The sequence below is a fragment of the Cherax quadricarinatus genome, chromosome 7 (assembly GCF_038502225.1).
Source record: "Cherax quadricarinatus isolate ZL_2023a chromosome 7, ASM3850222v1, whole genome shotgun sequence".
Classification (NCBI taxonomy): Eukaryota; Metazoa; Arthropoda; class Malacostraca; order Decapoda; family Parastacidae; genus Cherax; species Cherax quadricarinatus.
This window is the reverse complement of record NC_091298.1, coordinates 8,671,812-8,690,780: the sequence shown is the minus strand read 5'-3', so window position 1 is coordinate 8,690,780 and position 18,969 is coordinate 8,671,812. Positions and strand designations below refer to the sequence as shown.

General features: G+C 40.3%; 1 protein-coding gene across 2 annotated transcripts in view; it reads right to left on the bottom strand.

Annotated features, from left to right (window-relative positions):
* ATPCL (ATP-citrate synthase) overlaps positions 1 to 18,969 on the bottom strand; it is a 391,624-nt gene that overhangs the window by 7,054 nt on the left and 365,601 nt on the right. For both annotated transcript variants that reach the window (XM_070082262.1, XM_070082263.1), the window contains 4 exons: positions 14,607 to 14,803; positions 14,236 to 14,379; positions 13,162 to 13,358; positions 8,693 to 8,769 (listed from right to left, as the gene is read on the bottom strand). In XM_070082262.1, coding sequence (XP_069938363.1) covers positions 8,693 to 8,769; positions 13,162 to 13,358; positions 14,236 to 14,379; positions 14,607 to 14,803 — 615 coding nt within the window. The remainder of the gene's footprint in view (positions 1 to 8,692; positions 8,770 to 13,161; positions 13,359 to 14,235; positions 14,380 to 14,606; positions 14,804 to 18,969) is intronic.

Genomic DNA, 18,969 nt, shown 5'->3' with positions numbered 1-18,969 from the left:
ATCAACATAGAGTGATGACCAAATATTTGATGGAAGACTAGAGGCCAAATCATTAATAGCAAGGAGAAAAAGTGTTGTGCTCAGAACACATCCCTGGGGGACACCTTCAGCTTGGATAAAGTCCGGGGAGAGCACATTATTAACCCGAACACGGAAATGCCTGTCAGTTAAAAAGTTCTTAAGGAAGGATGGTAGATTGCCTCGAAGGCCTAAGGAGTGGGCTTGGGCTAAAATATTATACCTCCAAGTTGTGTCATATGCCTTCTCAAGGTCAAAAAATATGGCAATAACTGAGTGGTGATTCGCAAAGGCATTACGAACATACGTATCCAAGCGCAGTAAGGGGTCTATGGTAGAACGTCCCTTACGAAAGCCATATTGACGAGTGGAGAGACTGTTGTGTGTCTCTAAATACCACACTAAACGTCTATTTACTAGACGTTCCATTACTTTGCAAACTGCACTGGTAAGAGCAATGGGACGATAGTGGGAGGTTTCATGTCCCGTAGTGCCTGGTTTGCGGAAAGGGAGAACAATGGCAGATTTCCACAGCTGTGGAAGAACTCCTTGTGACCAAATAAGATTGTAAAGGCGTAATAGGACTGCAAGGGCTGACTGATGTAAATGTTGTAGCATACGAATATGAATGTCGTCGGGCCCAGCTGCCGATGATCGACAAGCTGAGAGTGTTGCCTCCAGTTCTTGAAGTGTAAAAGGCACATTATACTGTTCTTCTCTGAGAGAAGAAAAGTCCAAGGGTGCTAACTCTCTGGCAGACTTTGAGGAAAGAAATGAGGGGCATAGATGGAGTCCCTGAGAAATACGGACCAGATGATTGCCAATTTCATTGGCAACATCTAGTGGGTTTGCTATATCAACACCGGCAACCCGCAGAACAGGAGCCGGGTCAGGAGAATATTTACCACTCAGTTTTCGTACTTTTTTCCAGACTGCACTCATAGAGGAAGCAGAGGTGATGGTGGAGACATAATCTCGCCAGCAAGTGCGTTTAGCGTCACGGATGACACGGCGAGCGATCGCACGCTTCTGTTTAAAATCAAGGAGTCGCTCTGTGGTTCTATTGTACCGGTACCTGCCCCATGCAGCGCGTTTCAAACGTACTGCACGAGCACAAGCAGGAGACCACCAAGGCACGCATTTCTGAGAATGCCTGCCCGAAGTTTGGGGTATAGAATGAGAAGCTGCAGTGAAAACGGAGGACGAGAAGAGGTGTAAAAGCTCATCGATGGAGGACGAAGAAGGAACCTCTTTAAAAACAGTCAGGTGTGAGTAAAGGTTCCAATTTGCCCGATTAAATTGCCAGCGTGGGGTGCGAAGAGGTGGCGAATATGAAGGGGAAGTAAGAATGATTGGGAAATGATCACTGTCATGTAAGTCCGGGAGAACAGACCAAGTAAAGTCTAATGCGGTGGAGGAAGAGCAAACTGAGAGATCGATGCAAGAGAGAGTATGAGTCCGAGGATCAAAATGGGTGTGAGTACCTGTATTTAAAACATGGAGGGGGTGGGTGGCAAGAAAAGCCTCTAACTGAATTCCTCGGGAATCACAGTGAGACCCTCCCCAGAGGAAATGGTGGGCATTAAAATCACCAAGTAACAGAATCGGTGGCGGTAATGACGAAACAAGGAAGGCAAAATCCGGAATAGATAATGCCCGAGAAGGAGAGAGATATAAAGAACAGAGCGTATACCACCTATGTAAGTGGATACGGGCTGCTGTGTAATGCAGCGAAGTATGAACAAATAGCTGATGGTACGGAATATCAGTGCGGAGAAGAAGGGCACTTTCATTAAAGGTCCCATCAGGAAAAGGATCTGAAGAATACAATAAATTATAGCCTGAGATGTGAGAAATAACAGCAGAGTGTAATTTTGGTTCCTGTAAGCAAACACCAACAGGGGCAAACTGGGAGAGTAACATCTGAAGCTCACCCCGATTACCCCTGAGGCCACGTATATTCCACTGTAAAAAGGCCATGATTGGCAATGATAAAGATACTTGAAATCCGCAGGTAAGGGTTCCTACGGACTAGGAGGGTTAGAAAAGTCCACATGCGGAGGCAGTGGAAAATGTTCAAGCAGCGAAGGAACGGTGCGCTGTGAAGAAAGGAGTTGCGCAGATGGAGCAGAGGAGAGAGAAAGAGCGGAAGGTGGATCAGTGTCCATTGATGGTTTGGTCTCTGCAATATATTCAGAGATTGCTTCAAGTGTTTCGGAATTCAGAGATGTCGTATGGGAGACAATATTGGGAATGGTAGGGGGAGGATGAGTAAAGATTGGAACTGTATTGGACTGTACCAAGGTAGGGGGGGGCGAAAGGGTGGAGGGAACTGGAGAAGCGTGGCAGGGGACAGAAGAGACAGGAACCTGGGAGGTGGCAGACGAGGAAGAAACTTGGGAGGGAACAGGGGAGGAAGGTACATTACGAGGAGGAGGGTGAACCTCTGCACTTGTAACTGAGCCAGTGAGAGGGGAAGAACTAGGGACAGAGACAGGGAGGGTAAAATGAGGAGGTGGAAGATGGGTAGGAGGTGTTACCGGACCTTTTTTTGACTTTTGAGAAGTAGAGGGACGATTGGGAAGAGGTGTCGTACGAGGTCTCGTCGATACTGAGGCTTGTAAGAGAGAACTCGAAGAAGCGAGATTAGACTGAGGCGTTGAAGTAGGGACGTCTGAGCCGAGGACAGCAAAAGGATTAGATACAGGAGTGATTATGGGAGAGGTAACCACAGAGGTGGGTGTAGAAGATGGGATACCAGAAGTGGGGGGACGTTTTGAAACACGGGAATAAGAAACACGTGGGAGTCTCCCTTGGAGGCGGAGATGAGAAACTGCCATGGCATAAGGGAGACCTTCTGTCTCTTTGAGGTAACGGATTTCCCGCTCGTTTAAATAGACCTGACAACGGCGAGAGTACGAAGGGTGAGCCTCATGACAGTTAAGGCAAGAGGGAGATCGATTGCAAGACGTATTAGAATGGTCATCGGCACCACAGACTGGGCATTCGGCGATAGATCTGCAATATTTCGCTGGATGGCCAAATCGCCAGCAATTTCTACACTGTTGTGGTGTAGGGATCACCTTTCGAACTTGTAACCGATGTCCTGCTATATAAACTGAGGATGGGAGTTCTCGGCTGTCAAAAGTTAAACGAGCCACATTGCTAGGGTATCGTCTCCGCCCACGGGCAGGAAGAACGTAAGTGTCTACCTTGAGGATTGGGAGATCTTGGAGTTCCAGCTGTTCTAGAATGTCGGTGCCACATGTCTGGAAATTTTGTTGAACTATGGTATGGGGCAGAATAACGGTACCACTACAAGAATTGAGGGAATGATGTTTTTCAAGGGTGACAGGAACAGTATCTATATGGGAAAGACGAGAGAGCTCACGAGCCTGGGTAGCATTCTGTACGGTAATGATGCGCGTACCGCTCTTAAGAGCATGAAAAGAAATATCTTTACCAACATGGCGTAGGAGTGCCTTGCCAATACTATGGTCAGAAAGATAGGCAGTAGAGGAAGTTGGTCGTAAAGTGAAGAATTTAGTCCACTGTTCAGTCTGAAACTGAGCGTGGAAAGGTAGTGAAGGACGTGTCGATCTTTTCTGAGAAGAACGAGAAGGTGAAGGTGGAGAAGTATCATCAGCAGGTAATTGTCGTTGACGTTTAGGCGTGGGACCAGAGTTGGTCCGACGTGGAACGGGTCGGCGATTTGAAAATTGCCGCACCGTAGAGGGAGAGGCCGGAAGCATAGTCAGAGGAGAGCGAAGGTCTGATAAATCGAAGGAGTCAGTCGAGGCCTCAGTACCTGAAGCAGGTGAGGAAACAGCACCGGCAATAGGTACAGAGGCATGAGGAATGTCTGAAGAGTGGTCCAAAGACGAGGCGGGGTCAGAACGGGGTGCGGTATCAAGAAGGGGCCCGGGGGTACCAGGTTCATGGACTAGGGCTGCCATGGTTAGGTTACTTCTTTCTTTTTGTTTTTAAGAAAAAAAAAGAAAGAAGAAAAGAAAATAAAAATAAAAAAAAGAAAAAAAAAGGGGGGACCGGGGAGGGATAGTTCCTAGGAGGAATGAAAGGGCCAGAAATCTCCCTCCGCGCCCAAGAGGACTCGACACCGCTAGTAGCGCAGATGCAGCATGGAACCCGTGCCATACCCTACCCTTCATGCCAGTAAACCAGCAATCTGGGATAGCAACCTCACATCTGCCGAGCTACCTCGGTGGACAAAAGAGAGGGCGGCCGGATATCCGCCACAAAGCATACCTCCTTCAGCCACCACCCCCGGAATCCGAAAGGTGGCTTCCAGAGATACACCCGTCGCCCAAAAGACACCCAAAGCTACTCCGGGATACCGGAGAGGGATCGGGACATCCCTAGGCAATCCAGATTCCACGGCAAACTACGCCACCGCCAAGAAACCTCAACGGAATGGGATCGACCCCGGTGTCCTTTCCTCTACCTAGGAACTAGCGTGCCTGTGGGAGAAATCCCAAAGGACAAAAAGAGGAAGGGCAAAAGGGAGGAGTGGGGAGGAGGAGGAGGAAAGGAAAAAGGGGAGGATGGGGAGGATGGGATAGGGGAGGGGAGATTGGGGGGTAATTAGGTTCGGTCTGAGGAAGAAGACCGATAGGTCTAATTCCTCAGACCAAGAGCCTCTTCACCACGCCAAGGAGCCCCCCTTGAAGAGGAGCTATGTGTAGAAAGAGCTTTGGTAATAAGTAATACATATTTTATGAAAAAGAGGATAAGTATACAAGGTATGATATAACACATAATGAAAGTAGTTTGTTAGATTATGTATTGGTGGATAAAAGGTTGATGGGCAGGCTTCAGGATGTACATGTTTATAGAGGGGCAACTGATATACTGGATCATTATTTAGTTGTAGCTACAGTTGAGTAAGAGGTAGATGGGATAAAAGGAAAATGGCAACAACAAGTAAGAGAGAGGTGAAAGTGTATAAACTAAGGGAGGAGGAAGTTAGGGTGAGATATAAGCAACTATTAGCAGAAAGGTGGGCTAGTGCAAGTATGAGTAGTGGGAGGGTTGAAGAGGGTTGGAATAGTTTTAAAAATGCAGTATTAGATTGTGGGGAAGTTTGTGGCTACAGGAGGATGGGTGCAGAAGGTAAGAGGAGTGATTGGTTTAATGAAGTAAAGGGTGTGATAAAAGAGAAAAAGGTAGCTTATGAGAGGTTTTTACAAAACAGAAGTGTTATAAGAAGAGCAGAGTATATGGAGAGTAAAAGAAAGGTGAAGAGTATGGCGAGTGTAAACGGAGAGCAGATGATAGAGTGGGAGAGGCACTGTCAAAAAATTTTAATGAAAACAAGAAAAAATTTTGGAGTGAGATAAACAAGTTAAGAAAGCCTAGGGAATGAATGGATTTGTCAGTTAAAAACAGAGTAGGGGAGTTAGTAGATGGGGAGCTGGAGGTATTGGGTAGATGGCAGGAATATTTTGAGGAACTTTTAAAATGTCGATGAAGAAAGGGAGGCGTTAATTTCATGCACTTGCCAGGGAGGTATAACATCTTATAGGAGTAAAGAAGTGCAGGACGTGTGTGGGAAATGTGTGGAACCAATGGGATCATGACAGAAATGTTAAAAGCAGGGATGGGGGGGATATAGTGTTGGAGTGGTTAGTATTTTTGTTTAATAAAGGTATGAAAGAGGGGAAGGTACCTAGGGACTGGCAGAGAGCATGTATAGTTTCTTTATATAAAGGGAAGGGGGACTAGAGACATTGTAAAAATGTAGGGGAATAAGTGTACTGAGTTTACCAGGAAAAGTGTATGGTAGGATTATTACTGAAAGAATTAGAGGCATGACAGAGAGTAGGATTGCGGATGAGCAAGGAGGCTTTCGAGTGGGTAGGGGATGTGTAGATCAATTGTTTACACTGAAGAACATATGTGAACAGTATTTAGATAAAGGTAGAGAAGTTTTCATTGCATTTATGGATTTAGAAAAGGCATATCATAGAGTGGATAGTAGAGCAATGTGGCAGATGTTGCAAGTATATGGAATAGGTACTAAGTTACTAAATGCTGTAAAGAGTTTTTATGAGGATAGTGAGGCTCAGGTCAGGGTGTGTAGAAGAGAGAGATTACTTCCCGGTAACAGTAGGTCTTAGACAGGGATGAGTAATGTCACCATGGTTGTTTAATATATTTATAGATGGGGAGAGGGGTGGGATTAAATTATGGGGAATCAAATACATAATGGGAGTTGACAGTTACATTTTGCTGATGATACTGTGTTTAAGGTTGATTCTAAAGTTGTAAAGGTTAGTGGACAAGGTTGGGAGGGTGTGTAAAGGTAGAAAGTTGATAAGAGTAAGGTGATGAGGGTATCAAATGATTTAGATAAAGAAAAATTAGGTATCACATTAGAGAGTGGGAGTATGGAAGAAGAGAATGTTTTCAGATATTTGGGAGTTGATGTGTCAGCGGAAGGGTTTATGAAGGATGAGGTTAACCATATAATTGATGAAGGAAAAAAGATGAGTGGTGCATTGAGGTATATGTGGAGACAAAAAAAAAAATGTTATCGATGGAGGCAAAGAAGGCAATGTATGAAAGTATAATGATACCAACTCTTATATGGGTTTGAAGCTTGGGTTGTAAATGCTGCAGCAAGGAGGCAGTTGGTGGCAATAGAGATGTCCTGTCTAAGGGCAATATGTGATGTAAATATTATGCAGAGAATTCAGAGTTTGGAAATTAGGAGGTGTGGAGTTAATAAAAGTATTAGTCAGAGGGCTGAAGAGGGGTTGTTAAGGTGGTTTGGTCATTTTGAGATTATTATTATTATAATAAAAAAGAAGCGCTAAGCCACAAGGGCTATACAGCGCTGAGTCATTTTGAGAGAATGGATCAAAGTAGAATGACATGGAGAGTGTACAAGTCTGCAGAGGAAGGAAAGTGGGGTAGGGGTCATTCTCGAAAAGATTGGAGGGAGGGGGTAAAGGAGTTTTGGTGGGTGAGAGGCTTGGACTTCCAGCAAGCGTGTTAGATAGTAGTGAATGGAGACGAATGGTTTTTGGGACCTGACAAGTTGTTGGGGTGTGAGCAGAGTAATATTTAGTGAAGGGATTCAGAGAAACCAGTTATTTTTATATAGCCGGACTTGAGTACTGGAAAAGGGAAGTACAATGCCTGCACTTTAAAAGAGGGGTTTTGGATATTGGCAGTTTGGCGAGATGTTATATATCTTTATATATGCTTCTAAACTGTTGTATCTGGGTGTCTCTGTATAAACCCTGATTATGTATGAGTGAGGTGAAAGTGATGAATGATGAAAGTATTTTCTTTTTGGGGTCTACTTCAACGACCTTCTTCATCTCATCCCAGAATCACATGCATATGCAGACGACTGTACACTGACATTCACTTATCCAAGAGAAGAAATGCCAGCTGCTCTAAGCTACATCAATCACCAGCTGAGAGCTATATCAGCTTGGGGAAATAGATGGCAAGTAACATTTGCACCTGAGAAAACGCAAATGATGATCGTCTCTAGGCACCATGATGGTAATGCTGGTGCAGTAGTAAGGATGAATGGGAGGATGTTGGCACCTGGAGAAGAAGTTGATATCCTTGGGGTGAAATTTGACTCCAAACTAACCATGAAGAACCATGTTGTAAATCTTGCAAACAAGGCAGCCAGGAAGCTTACAGCACTTCGCCGTATCTCGCATCTGCTTGACAGTAGGGGCTGCAAGATCCTGTACGAGGCACAAGTACGCTCACACCTTGAGTATGCTCCACTTTCTTGGTTTGCCTGCCCCCCCTCTCATCTGCGACTGCTTGACAGAGTAGAGAACAGAGCAAGACGTCTCATCTCTCGCCTGGACCCATCCTGGATAGATCTGTCATTTCAGCAGAGCCTTCAACATAGGAGGGATGTGGGTGGCCTTACTGTTATGTACAAGGCCAATATTGTCAAAATACCACACTTGGATCCACTTCGAGGACAGCGTGAAACAAGCTTTTATGCCACAAGACGGGCAGAAAGCAGCAACTTCACTCTGGCTGTACCCTTCTCCAGAACATCACTCCATCTGAGATCATACATACCCAGGATGACTCGAGTATGGAACACATTCATACAGCATAATGATGTCAACGAGATAAAGTCAGTTGATCAAATGAAAATGCTGGCCCACAGATGGCTCTAACTTCATCCTGTTCCATACTTGTATGTCTCATAACAATAAAAATGCTTTCAAATGAGCTGATGTAGGTAACAGCTCTTAGCTTGCCAATAAAGTTAGGAATCCTTAACCTGTAAATAGATGTCAATAAAGCTAGGGATCCTTAACCTTGTCAAACCCTGTGTAAAAAAAAAAAAAAAAAAAAAAAAAGAGAAAAAGAGAAAAAGACACAGAAAAAGAGAGAGAGAGAGAGAGAGAGAGAGAGAGAGAGAGAGAGAGAGAGAGAGAGAAGAGAGGGGTGGGGATGCTGAGACATTATTATTTCAACCAATTCTTTCAAGAAATTCAAATAGGATTGTTCATGCAGATTTATACAACTTCAATAAAATAAGTTACCAATTCAAAAATACTTTAACTTCAATTAATTATATTTGTAAATGATCTCTTATTAATAAAAACTTATTTTCTTCAGCTTCTGAAAAATATATAAGCCCCATTAGATTTATTTAACTCACCAATGAAACCCATTGAGCGACCAAGAACAAACAGTCCGTTGATGGTGCCAATATTAATGTATTCCTCAGATTCTTCTCTGTAAAAGATAAATGCTTTCAGGGTATTGTACGTTCATTATCATTTTTCTATCACACACTCTTCCACTGAAATAACTTCATACAAAATACCCACCCACTAATGATTAAGATATGCCGAGTTCAGAAGGGGTGAGGACTTCAGAGACAACTGCAGGAACAGTGGAAATAAAAGGAAGCAAGGTAACACCAGTATCTGCCTTCTCCTTCCTAAGATCAACCCTGATTACCCCACCTCTCCTGTCCTCAGGTGCTGTATGACCTTTATAGGAAAACACTATACCCATAAATATAATTATCCACACAACCCAAGACAAGAATATGGAGGGAATGACAGAACAATAATTCAGATTCTGGAGGCAGCAGCAGGGAGTAAACAGGAAAAAATAAAGCTACTGATTGAAGGAAAAATCACTTCAGTGACACGTAAACTGTCATATCTGCAAGCCTCTTCAAAGACAGTGATAGTGTGAATGATGGTAAAAGTGTTTTTCTGATCACCCTGCCTCGGTGGGAAATGGCCAGTTAAAAAAAAAAAAAAAGAAGATTTAAAGACAACTAAGTCTTAATTACATGAAAAGAAAAACTGATGAAAGCAGCAATGGGAAACTTCATGAGGTACCATGTTAAAACAACTGATAAAAGGAAAGAATGAACTAGAATCACTGTCTTTTACCCTATGCAAAGTAGAAAAAGATAAAATATGGGTAACTAGAAAGTCACCGAACACAGAAATAGTTAAGAATAGTTAAGATCCTGGAATAATCGCTACCACAAATATGTCCACTGAAGAGCAAAAATAAGACTACCATCAGCACAGGCTAAGCTTGCAAACCTAAGAATGGTAACCAGAAGCCTAGACAAAAGACACTTCAAAACAATCTTTACCTCATACATTCAACCTATTCTTGAGTATGCAGTGGTATTGAAACCCTCACCTATTAAGCATAGTGATACTCAAAAAAGAACTAAAGTGCAAGAAGACTTGTGCCAGAATTGATGAAAATGCAGTGGACCCCTGCCTTACAATATTAATCTGTTCCTGAGAGCTCATCGTAAGCCGAAATTATCGTAAGGCGAATTAATTTTCCCATAAGAAATAATGGAAATCAAATTAATCCGTGCAAGACACCCCAAAGTATTAAAAAAAAATTTTTGCCACACGAAATATTAATTTTAATACACACAAACTGAAGAAGACATGCACAATTACTACTCTACTAAGAATAGAATACATGACACTTACCTTTATTGAAGATCTGATGATGATTGATGGGATGGGAGGAGGGGAGAGTGTGGAAGTTATTGTTTAGGACTTGAGGTAGCAAGTCCTTTTCTGGGGTTACTTCCCTTCTTTTAATGCCACTAGGACCAGCTTGAGAGTCACTGGACCTCTGTCGCACAACAAATCTGTCCATAGAGCTCTGTCCCTCCTGTTCCTTTAAGATTTGCCTAAAATGGGCCACAACATTGTCATTGTAATAGTCACCAGCACGGCTTGCAATAGCTGTGTTAGGGTGCTTTTCGTCCATAAAGGTTTGCAGTTCAACCCACTTTGCACACATTTCCTTAATCTTTGAAGCAGGCACAATGGATTCCACAACTGGCATAGGCTTCTCAGGGTTAGCCCCAAAGCCTTCAAAATCTTTCTTTATTTCCATACTAATTCTCACCCTTTTTACCACAGGGTTGGCACTAGAATCTTTCTTGGGGCCCATGGTGACTTATTTTGCAGTTACAAGCACAAAAAGCACTGGGATAAGGTGAAATGTACCGAATGTATGCGTGGATGCGACCGCACTGGCTGGCTTGTAAACACTGGTGCTGAGGCCACATGTGGGATGTGTCCCAGATGAATCGCGCGAGGCGAGTTTTTCAGCATGAAGCGAGGCAAAATTTTTGCAATCAAATGTATCGTATGGCGGATTTAACGTATCGCGATACCATCGTAAGGCGGGTGTCCACTGTATAAATAAAATGAAATATGATGAATGTAGGTAGTAGGATGGTAGACAGCAACCAGAAACTTGTAAATTGTTTTACAGCAACAGAAATCTGTAAATTGTTTTGCATGATGGTAAGATTGTTGGTATCTTTTTGTTTCATTAACATGCAAGATTTCAGGTACATATGTCTTGCTACTTCTACTTACATAGGTCACACTGCCATGCGTATACAAGCATATATATACACACTGGGTTTTCTTCTATTTTCTTAATAGTTCTTGTTCTTTATTTCCTCTTATCTCCATGGGAAAATGGAACAGAATTCTTCCTCTGTAAGCCATATGAGGCAACTAAAATGCCAGGAGCAAAGGGTTAGTAACCCTTTCTCCTGTATATATATTAATAAATTTAAAAAGGTAAACTTTCATTTTTCTTTTTGGGCCACCCTGCCTTTGTGAGATACAGCAAGTTTGTTAAAAGAAGAACTATGAAGAAAGAATGAGAGAACTAGGAGCAAAGAGCTAGAAGGTATTATTATGACTTACAAAACTGTACAGGGCACAGACAGCTTAGACAAGTACAGTACAGGCTTTTCACCAGAGATGTTCCTAGAACAAGGGGGTATGGCTGGAAATTACAAACGAGTCAAAAGGATATTAAAAAACACTTAATGTAAGGGCAGTAGAAATGGAATGAACTGAACAAAGTGGACCAAAACCCAATATAGGGGCTCAAAAATGAGGTGATGAGGTTCAATTTACCTTAGGTTATCAAAAGGAATGATCAAGAGGTGGAGCATGCCCTCTGCAAACCTAAAAAGTTAAATGCACAGTTGTTGATTAGCCAAGATTTTAGCTGTATTCTTGTGAAACAGGACTAATACAGAGAAGATGGATAATCAAAGTACAAGGGAATAATCCAAAATTAACCCTTTGACTGTCACGGCCGTATATATACGTCTTATGAGGTACCGTGTTTGACGTATACTCATAAATTCTAGCAGCTTCAAATCAAGCAGGAGAAAGCTGGTAGGCCCACATGTGAGAGAATGGGTCTGTGTGGTCAGTGTGCACCATATAAAAAAAAATCCTGGAGCACACAGTGCATAATGAGAAAAAAAAAAGTCCGACCATTTTTTTTTTAATTAAAATGCCGAATTTGTGGTCTATTTTCGTATAGTATTTATGGTTGTATTCTCGTTTTCTTGGTCTCATTTGATAGAATGGAAAACATATTATAGAAATAGAGGTGATTTTGATTGATTTTACTATAAAAAGAACCTGGAAATGGAGCTCAAAGTAGGGGAAATGTTTGATTTTTGCCAATGTTCAAAAGTAAACAAATGATGTCATTGTCCAATAAATGTCCAACTACCCATTCTAATATGCAGTCATGAATGGGTTGATGTTATTTATACAATTATTACAGTATTGAAGTAGTCTGCATAATAGTAAGTCTTCTATTTTTTGTTTGAATAAAAATTCAAAATAGAAAGCAAGAGTAATATCAGAGGGGCCTGGAGACATGACTGATGAACAAAGAAAATGTTATTTTAGAGCCAGGAATGTCTGCATTGTTCATTCTGGACCTTATTTTGAAATTGTCATATTTTTTAATTTTTGTGAAATTGGCCAAATTGCAAATTTCTGATAACATTATTGGGTAGTTGAAGTCGGTAAATGGGCAGTTTCTTGTACTCAATTGATAGAAAAAATGGAGTTCTAAAGAAATAGCTATGAGTTTGGTTGACTGGAACAGAATTAGCCGAAAATAGGGCTCAAAGTGGGTGAAATCGCCGATTTGTAAATATCGCCGAGGTCGCTAACTTCGCGAGAGCATAATTCCGTCAGTTTTCCATCAAATTTCGTTTTTTTGGTGTCATTACAATCGGGAAAAGATTCTCTATCATTTCATAAGAAAAAATATTTTTTTTTTTTCTGTTTTTTTTTTTTAAATTTTGCGACACCAGGAGACGCCTCAGGATTGGGGGTTGCGACAGTCAAGGGGTTAAAAGAAAAGTGGCAAAATAAAAATCACAATTAAAAATTTAATAAGCACTCCAACTGCCCTTGTTTACTAGTGAGATTCAAATGCCAGACAATTTTTATAAGAAAAATATGAGAAAGATGTACTGTACTAGATGTAGTGACAGTCAACCTGCCTTAGTGGGAGATAGCCATCAAGAAAAAAAACAGAAGCCTGGAACAAGCTGATATAAAAAGCAAAAGTGGTAGTAACTTGAAATATGGAAAGAAGGACATACATTAACAATATAGCCACTATTTATATTAAGCATTAAAATTGCTCACCCTAAGGTACATTCTTCAATAACTATCATTGTCTTGAGGCATATTTATCAGTAAATTTATTACATATACTGTAGATAATAAATACTGCATCGTTAATGATGAAAGATAAGTACAAGCATGTTTCAGAAAACAAACTTACGGTGTGAAAGACCCAGAGTTACGCAAGAGATCCACAAAAGCAACTCCTATTACACCATCTACATTCAAGATGAGATTTGGTTTCTTGCTGGTAGTAATTTTTTCAACTTCCAATGCATAGTCTAGAAGAGGAGTTGTAGGGAATTCTGTCTTCACAAATTTTTTGATGATTTCCACTCTTTTATCAGGATTATTCAGCTGGAAAAAAAAAAAACTTACAATACTAGAGTTATACATTACAGCATTTTTTTTCTTTTCAGTCTTGGCCCACTCCCAACAAATTTATCCATAATTATCCATTACTGCTACAGTCTGCTGGGTATATTTGTTTTCAGATTTAATGGATGTAGTCAAACTCAAAAAACTGTTCATTATTTATTTTCGTGGAAAAAGCCTTTCATAATTCAGATGTCACAAACAATCAGCTTTAACCTACACCCCCTCCCACTATTAGTACATTAAATCAAAGGCTCACAGTACAGTGGACCCCCGGTTAACGATATTTTTTCATTCCAGAAGTATGTTCAGGTGCCAGTACTGACCGAATTTGTTCCCATAAGGAATATTGTGAATAGATTAGTCCATTTCAGACCCTCAAACATACACGTACAAATGCACTTACATAAATACACTTACATAATTGGTCGCATTGGGAGGCGATTGTTATGCGGGGGTCCACTGTACTCTAATTCCTGATGATGGTACAGCACATATGCAGATTTTTTTTTTATCTATAGTAGGTATTTCAACTAGATTATTCACTTATTTAAAATGATTATTATGAAATTTATTTCATATCACTTCAATGATGCAGTTTTATTAGTGTGGGTGTATTGCAGACAACTTTGACAGACCTACCTGCTAGACATAAGACTGTGGGTTAAGCATTTGAGAATGGTGGCCCTATACATTAAATCTCCTAACTCCATTGCTGGGTTCTTTCCTCACTACAGGTATTTTATTTATAGCAGACAATCTAGATGGCCTCTTGATCTACTGTTGGCTGCAGCAGAGGGTAGAGGTATTTCTGAAGTGCTGTACAGTAACAAAAAGCGAACAACTACTAAGCAATTACCGACTTGACTCTGTGGCCAATTCCCATGATGAGCTGTCCTTTCTTACGCATGTCATTGACAAATTCCATTGGTAGCAGGCCTTTATCAAAGGCTTCACTGAACTGACGAGCTGCACCATCCAAAGCGCCACCAAAGCGATCCCCCTTAAAAAATGAGAAATGCAAAAGTATAAATACGTATACAAGTTTGGTATATTACTGAGTAATACTTGCTCTATATTCTTTATTTCATTCAGTACTTTATATGTAATTTCTTGAACTCTTGAATCCTTTTGAAATAAAAACCACGTACAAAAAAAAATTTAAGAATATTACAACAGACCAAAAGCACTAATTTCACTGTTTTCTAAATTGTCTCATGCAGTACTTACAATAGTCAACAGTCCAGATACCAGTGAGGACACCAAATCTTTTCCAGCTCGAGTGCAAACAATAGTATTGTGTGCACCAGAGACTGCTGGACCATGGTCAGCAGTCACCATCAAACACATTTCCAGGAAAGTAGTTGCATAAGGAGGAAGACGTCGTTGAAACCAAAGCAGTGACAGAGTCCCACCAATTCCAAGACCTATTGATAAAATTATGTGACTAATCTTATTTCTTAAACTTCAATAAAGTATGCAGTTAATATAAACACTACCTGCCTATTTTTTGTCATTTCTAGGTTCCTTTTAGGCTATCGTTAATTATTTTGAACAACATGAAGGAACTTCATGGAAAAATAGTTAGCTGGACTAGAGTCCTGGAGGTTGGTAGTACAGTACCTGCCCTCTCAAGGAAGGGTGAGGATGTTGCAGTGCAGAGGGGTCATCTGAACTGTGATATCAGAACATTTCTGACAAGAATCAATTGCATGAATGGTGGAGATTTTTTTTTTTTTTTTTTTTTTTTTTTGCTGAAGTCACCTTACCTTGGTGGGACACTGCCATTGTGTTAAAAAAAAATACCATACATACAACTAACTCTCTCTTACTTGTCAACTTTGTAGTTTGCTTTGCTTCACTTTATTTTCTAATATCAGGCTTTTGTTGTTTTAGTAATCACCTGAGCTATAATGAACTAAAGATATACTCTTCCTTATTGCTGTATTTGTGTTTTTTTTTTTTAATTTGTTTGCATCTTTTTGAAAAAGTAAGTTGTACAGCCCTCCTCACTTAACGATGGGTTCCGTTTCTAAGAGTAGGCCAGCTAGCGAATTGGTCGTTAAGGGAGAAGCATACTATACTGGTAGTGGGTTTGTGTCAACCATCTTTAGTTAATTTTATAGTCACCCTTGTACCATTTATAACATCTCTAGTATATTTTTAAGTGTTTATACAGTAGTGTACTGTACACTGTAATAAACAGAAGAGGAAATCAGCTCTAATATACATTACTTAAGTTTGCATAGTGGTTGGAGAGCTGGTCGTAAATTCGTGTGGTCAGTAAACAAGTACATTGCTAAGTAAGGAAATGCTGTATTTTCAATATATGAGAAGAATATTGCTACAATAAAAAGCTTGCCTTGTACCTGTGCCTTTTTTTCATTACTGTCAATAGTATACCTTTATAGTTACATTTTTTTTCTGATAAAACACTGGTCGCCATTGCCCAGCAGTGAGAGTAGCGACTCTCATTGCTGAGGTCCAGGTAATAAACCCTGGGCATTACCATAAAAAAATTTGAGGTAGTAGGTTCGTAGACAGCAACCACCCAGGGGGGTACTAACGTCCTGCCAAGCGAGTGTGAAATGAAAGCCTGTAATTCCTTTACATGATGGTAGGATTGCTGGTGTCTTGTCTGTCTCATAAATATGCAAGATTACAGGTATGTCTTGCTACTTCTACTTACACTTAGGTCACACTACACATACATGTACATGTTTATTTATACACACTCATCTGAGTTTTCTTTGATTTTATCTTAATAGTTCTTGATCTTATTACTTTTCCTTTTATATCCATAGGGAAGTGGAATAAGAATCTTTCCTCCGTAAGCCATGCGTGTTGTAAAAGTCAATTAAATGCCGGCAACAATGGGCTAGTAACCCCTTTTCCTGTAATAATTACTAAAAAGAATAAGAAGAAAACTGTCAAAGTGGGAAGTCTGAATGTGCGTGGATGTTGTGCAAATGATAAGAAAGAGATGATTGTGGATGTTATGAATGAGAAGAAGCTGGATGTCCTGGCTTTAAGTGAAACAAAGCTGAAGGGGGTGGGAGAGTTTCAGTGGAGAGGAATAAATGGGATTAGGTCAGGGGTTTCAAATAGAGAGAGCTAAAGAAGGAGTAGCAATAATGTTGAAGGATAAGTTATGGCAGGAAAAGAGGGAATATAAATGTATTAATTCAATGATTATGTGGAGTAAAATAAAGGTTGCATGTAAAAAGTGGGTTATAGTAAGTGTATATGCACCTGGAGAAGAGAGAAGTGTAGAGGAGAGAGAGAGATTTTGGGAAATGTTGAGTGAATGCATGGGGAGTTTTGAACCAAGTGTGAGAGTACTTGTGGTTGGGGATTTCAATGCTGAAGTGGGCAAAAACTTTGTGGAGGGAGTAGTAGGTAAATTTGGGGTGCCAGGGGTAAATGAAAATGGGGAGCCTTTAATTGAGCTATGTGTAGAAAGAGGTTTGGTAATAAGTAATACATGTTTTATGAAGAAGAGGATAAATAAATATACAAGGTATGATATAGCACGTAATGAAAGTAGTTTGTTAGATTATGTATTGGTTGGTAAAAGGTTGATGGGTAGGCTCCAGGATGTACATGTTTATAGAGGGGCAACTGATATATCGGATCATTATTTAGTTGTAGCTACAGTTAGAGTAAGAGGTAGATGGGAAAAGAGGAAAATGGCAACAAGCAAGAGGGAGGTGAAAGTGAATAAACTAAGGGAGGAGGAAGTTCGGGTGAGATATAAGCAACTATTGGCAGAAAGGTGGGTAGGTGCAAGTCTGAGTAGTGGGGGGGGGGGGGGGGGTTTAATGGGGTTGGAATAGTTTTAAAAATGCAGTATTAGAATGTGGGGCAGAAGTTTGTGGTTATAGAAGGGTGGGTGCAGGAGGAAAGAGGAGTAATTGGTGGAATGAAGAAGTAAAGGGTGTGATAAAAGAGAAAAAGTTAGCTTATGAGAGGTTTTTACAAAGCAGTAGTGTTATAAGAAGAGTAGAGTATATGGAAAGCAAAAGAAAGGTGAAGAGAGTGGTGAGAGAGTGCAAAAGGAGAGCAGATGATAGAGTGGGAGAGGCACTATCATGAAATTTTAAAAGCAGGGAGGATATAGTGTTGGAGTGGTTGGTATTTTTGTTTAACCCTTTCAGGGTCCAAGGCCCAAATCTGGAGTCACGCACCAGTGTCCAAGAATTTTCCAAAAAAAAATTTGTTATTTTTTCTTATGAAATCGTAGAGAATCTTTTTGTGAAGGTAATAAAACAAAAAGTACGAAATTTGGTGGAAAATTGACTAAATTATGCTCTTGCGAATTTTGATGTGTCAGCGATATTTACGAATCGGCGATTTTGCCGACTTTGACTCCCATTTTAGGCCAATTACATTATTCCAATCAACCAAATTCTTAGCTATTTCACTAGTATTACTTCTATTCTATCGATTGAGCACAAGAAATCGCCAAGTCAACTGTTTCAACTACAAAATAAAGTGATCGGAAATTGTTAATTTGGCCAATTTAACACAAAGTTCAAAATATTCCAATTTCAAAATAGGGTCCAGAATGAACAATGTAGGCATTCCTGGCACTAAACTAACATTTCCTCTGTTCATTAGTTATGTTTTGAGGCTTTACAAATAAATTCCATTTTGATTTTTTATTCACATAATGAATTTTTATTCACACCAAAAAATAGAAGATTTACTGTTATGCAATACTGTAATAATTGTATAAATATCATCACCATATTTGTGAATGTATATTAGACCCACCAGCTGATGTGTATTAGACGTGTGAGGTCGTTTGTTTACTCTTGAATATCGGCAAAAATTTAACATTTCCGCTACTTTGAGCTCAGTTTCAAGCCATTTCCAATGCTAAAACCAATCAAAATCATCTCTATTTCTGTAATATGTCTTCCATTCTATCAAATGAGACCAAGAAATCGCAAATACAACTATAAAAAACATACGAAAAAACACTGCAAAGTTGCTGTTTTAATCGAAAAATCATGATTTCATTTTTTTTCTCTCATTATACACAGTGTGCTGCAGGATCTGTTTTATGTGGTGCACACATACCACAAAGATGTATTCTCTCATATCTAGGCCCAAATGTATCACTCACAGTTTATCAGAGAGAGCTGAGCTCATGGCGTAGATCTACGGTTTGGACCCTGAACGCAAAGCCGTAGATCTACGGGACGGACCCTGAAACGGTTAATAAATGTATAAAAGAGGGGAAGGTACCTAGGGATTGGCAGAGAGCATGTATAGCCCCTTTATATAAAGGGAAGGGGGACAAAATAGATTGTAAAAATTATAGAGGAATAAGTTTACTGAGTATACCATGAAAAGTGTATAGTAGGGTTATAATTGAAAGAATTAGAAGTAAGACAGAATGTAGGATTGCGGATGAGCAAGGAGGTTTTAGAGTGGGTAGGGGATGTGTAGATCAAGTGTTTACATTGAAGCACATATGTGAACAGTAATTAGATAAAGGTAGGGAAGTTTTTATTGCATTTATGGATCTAGAAAAGGCATATGATATAGTGGATAGGGGGAAAAAAAAAAAGAGCAATGTGGCAGA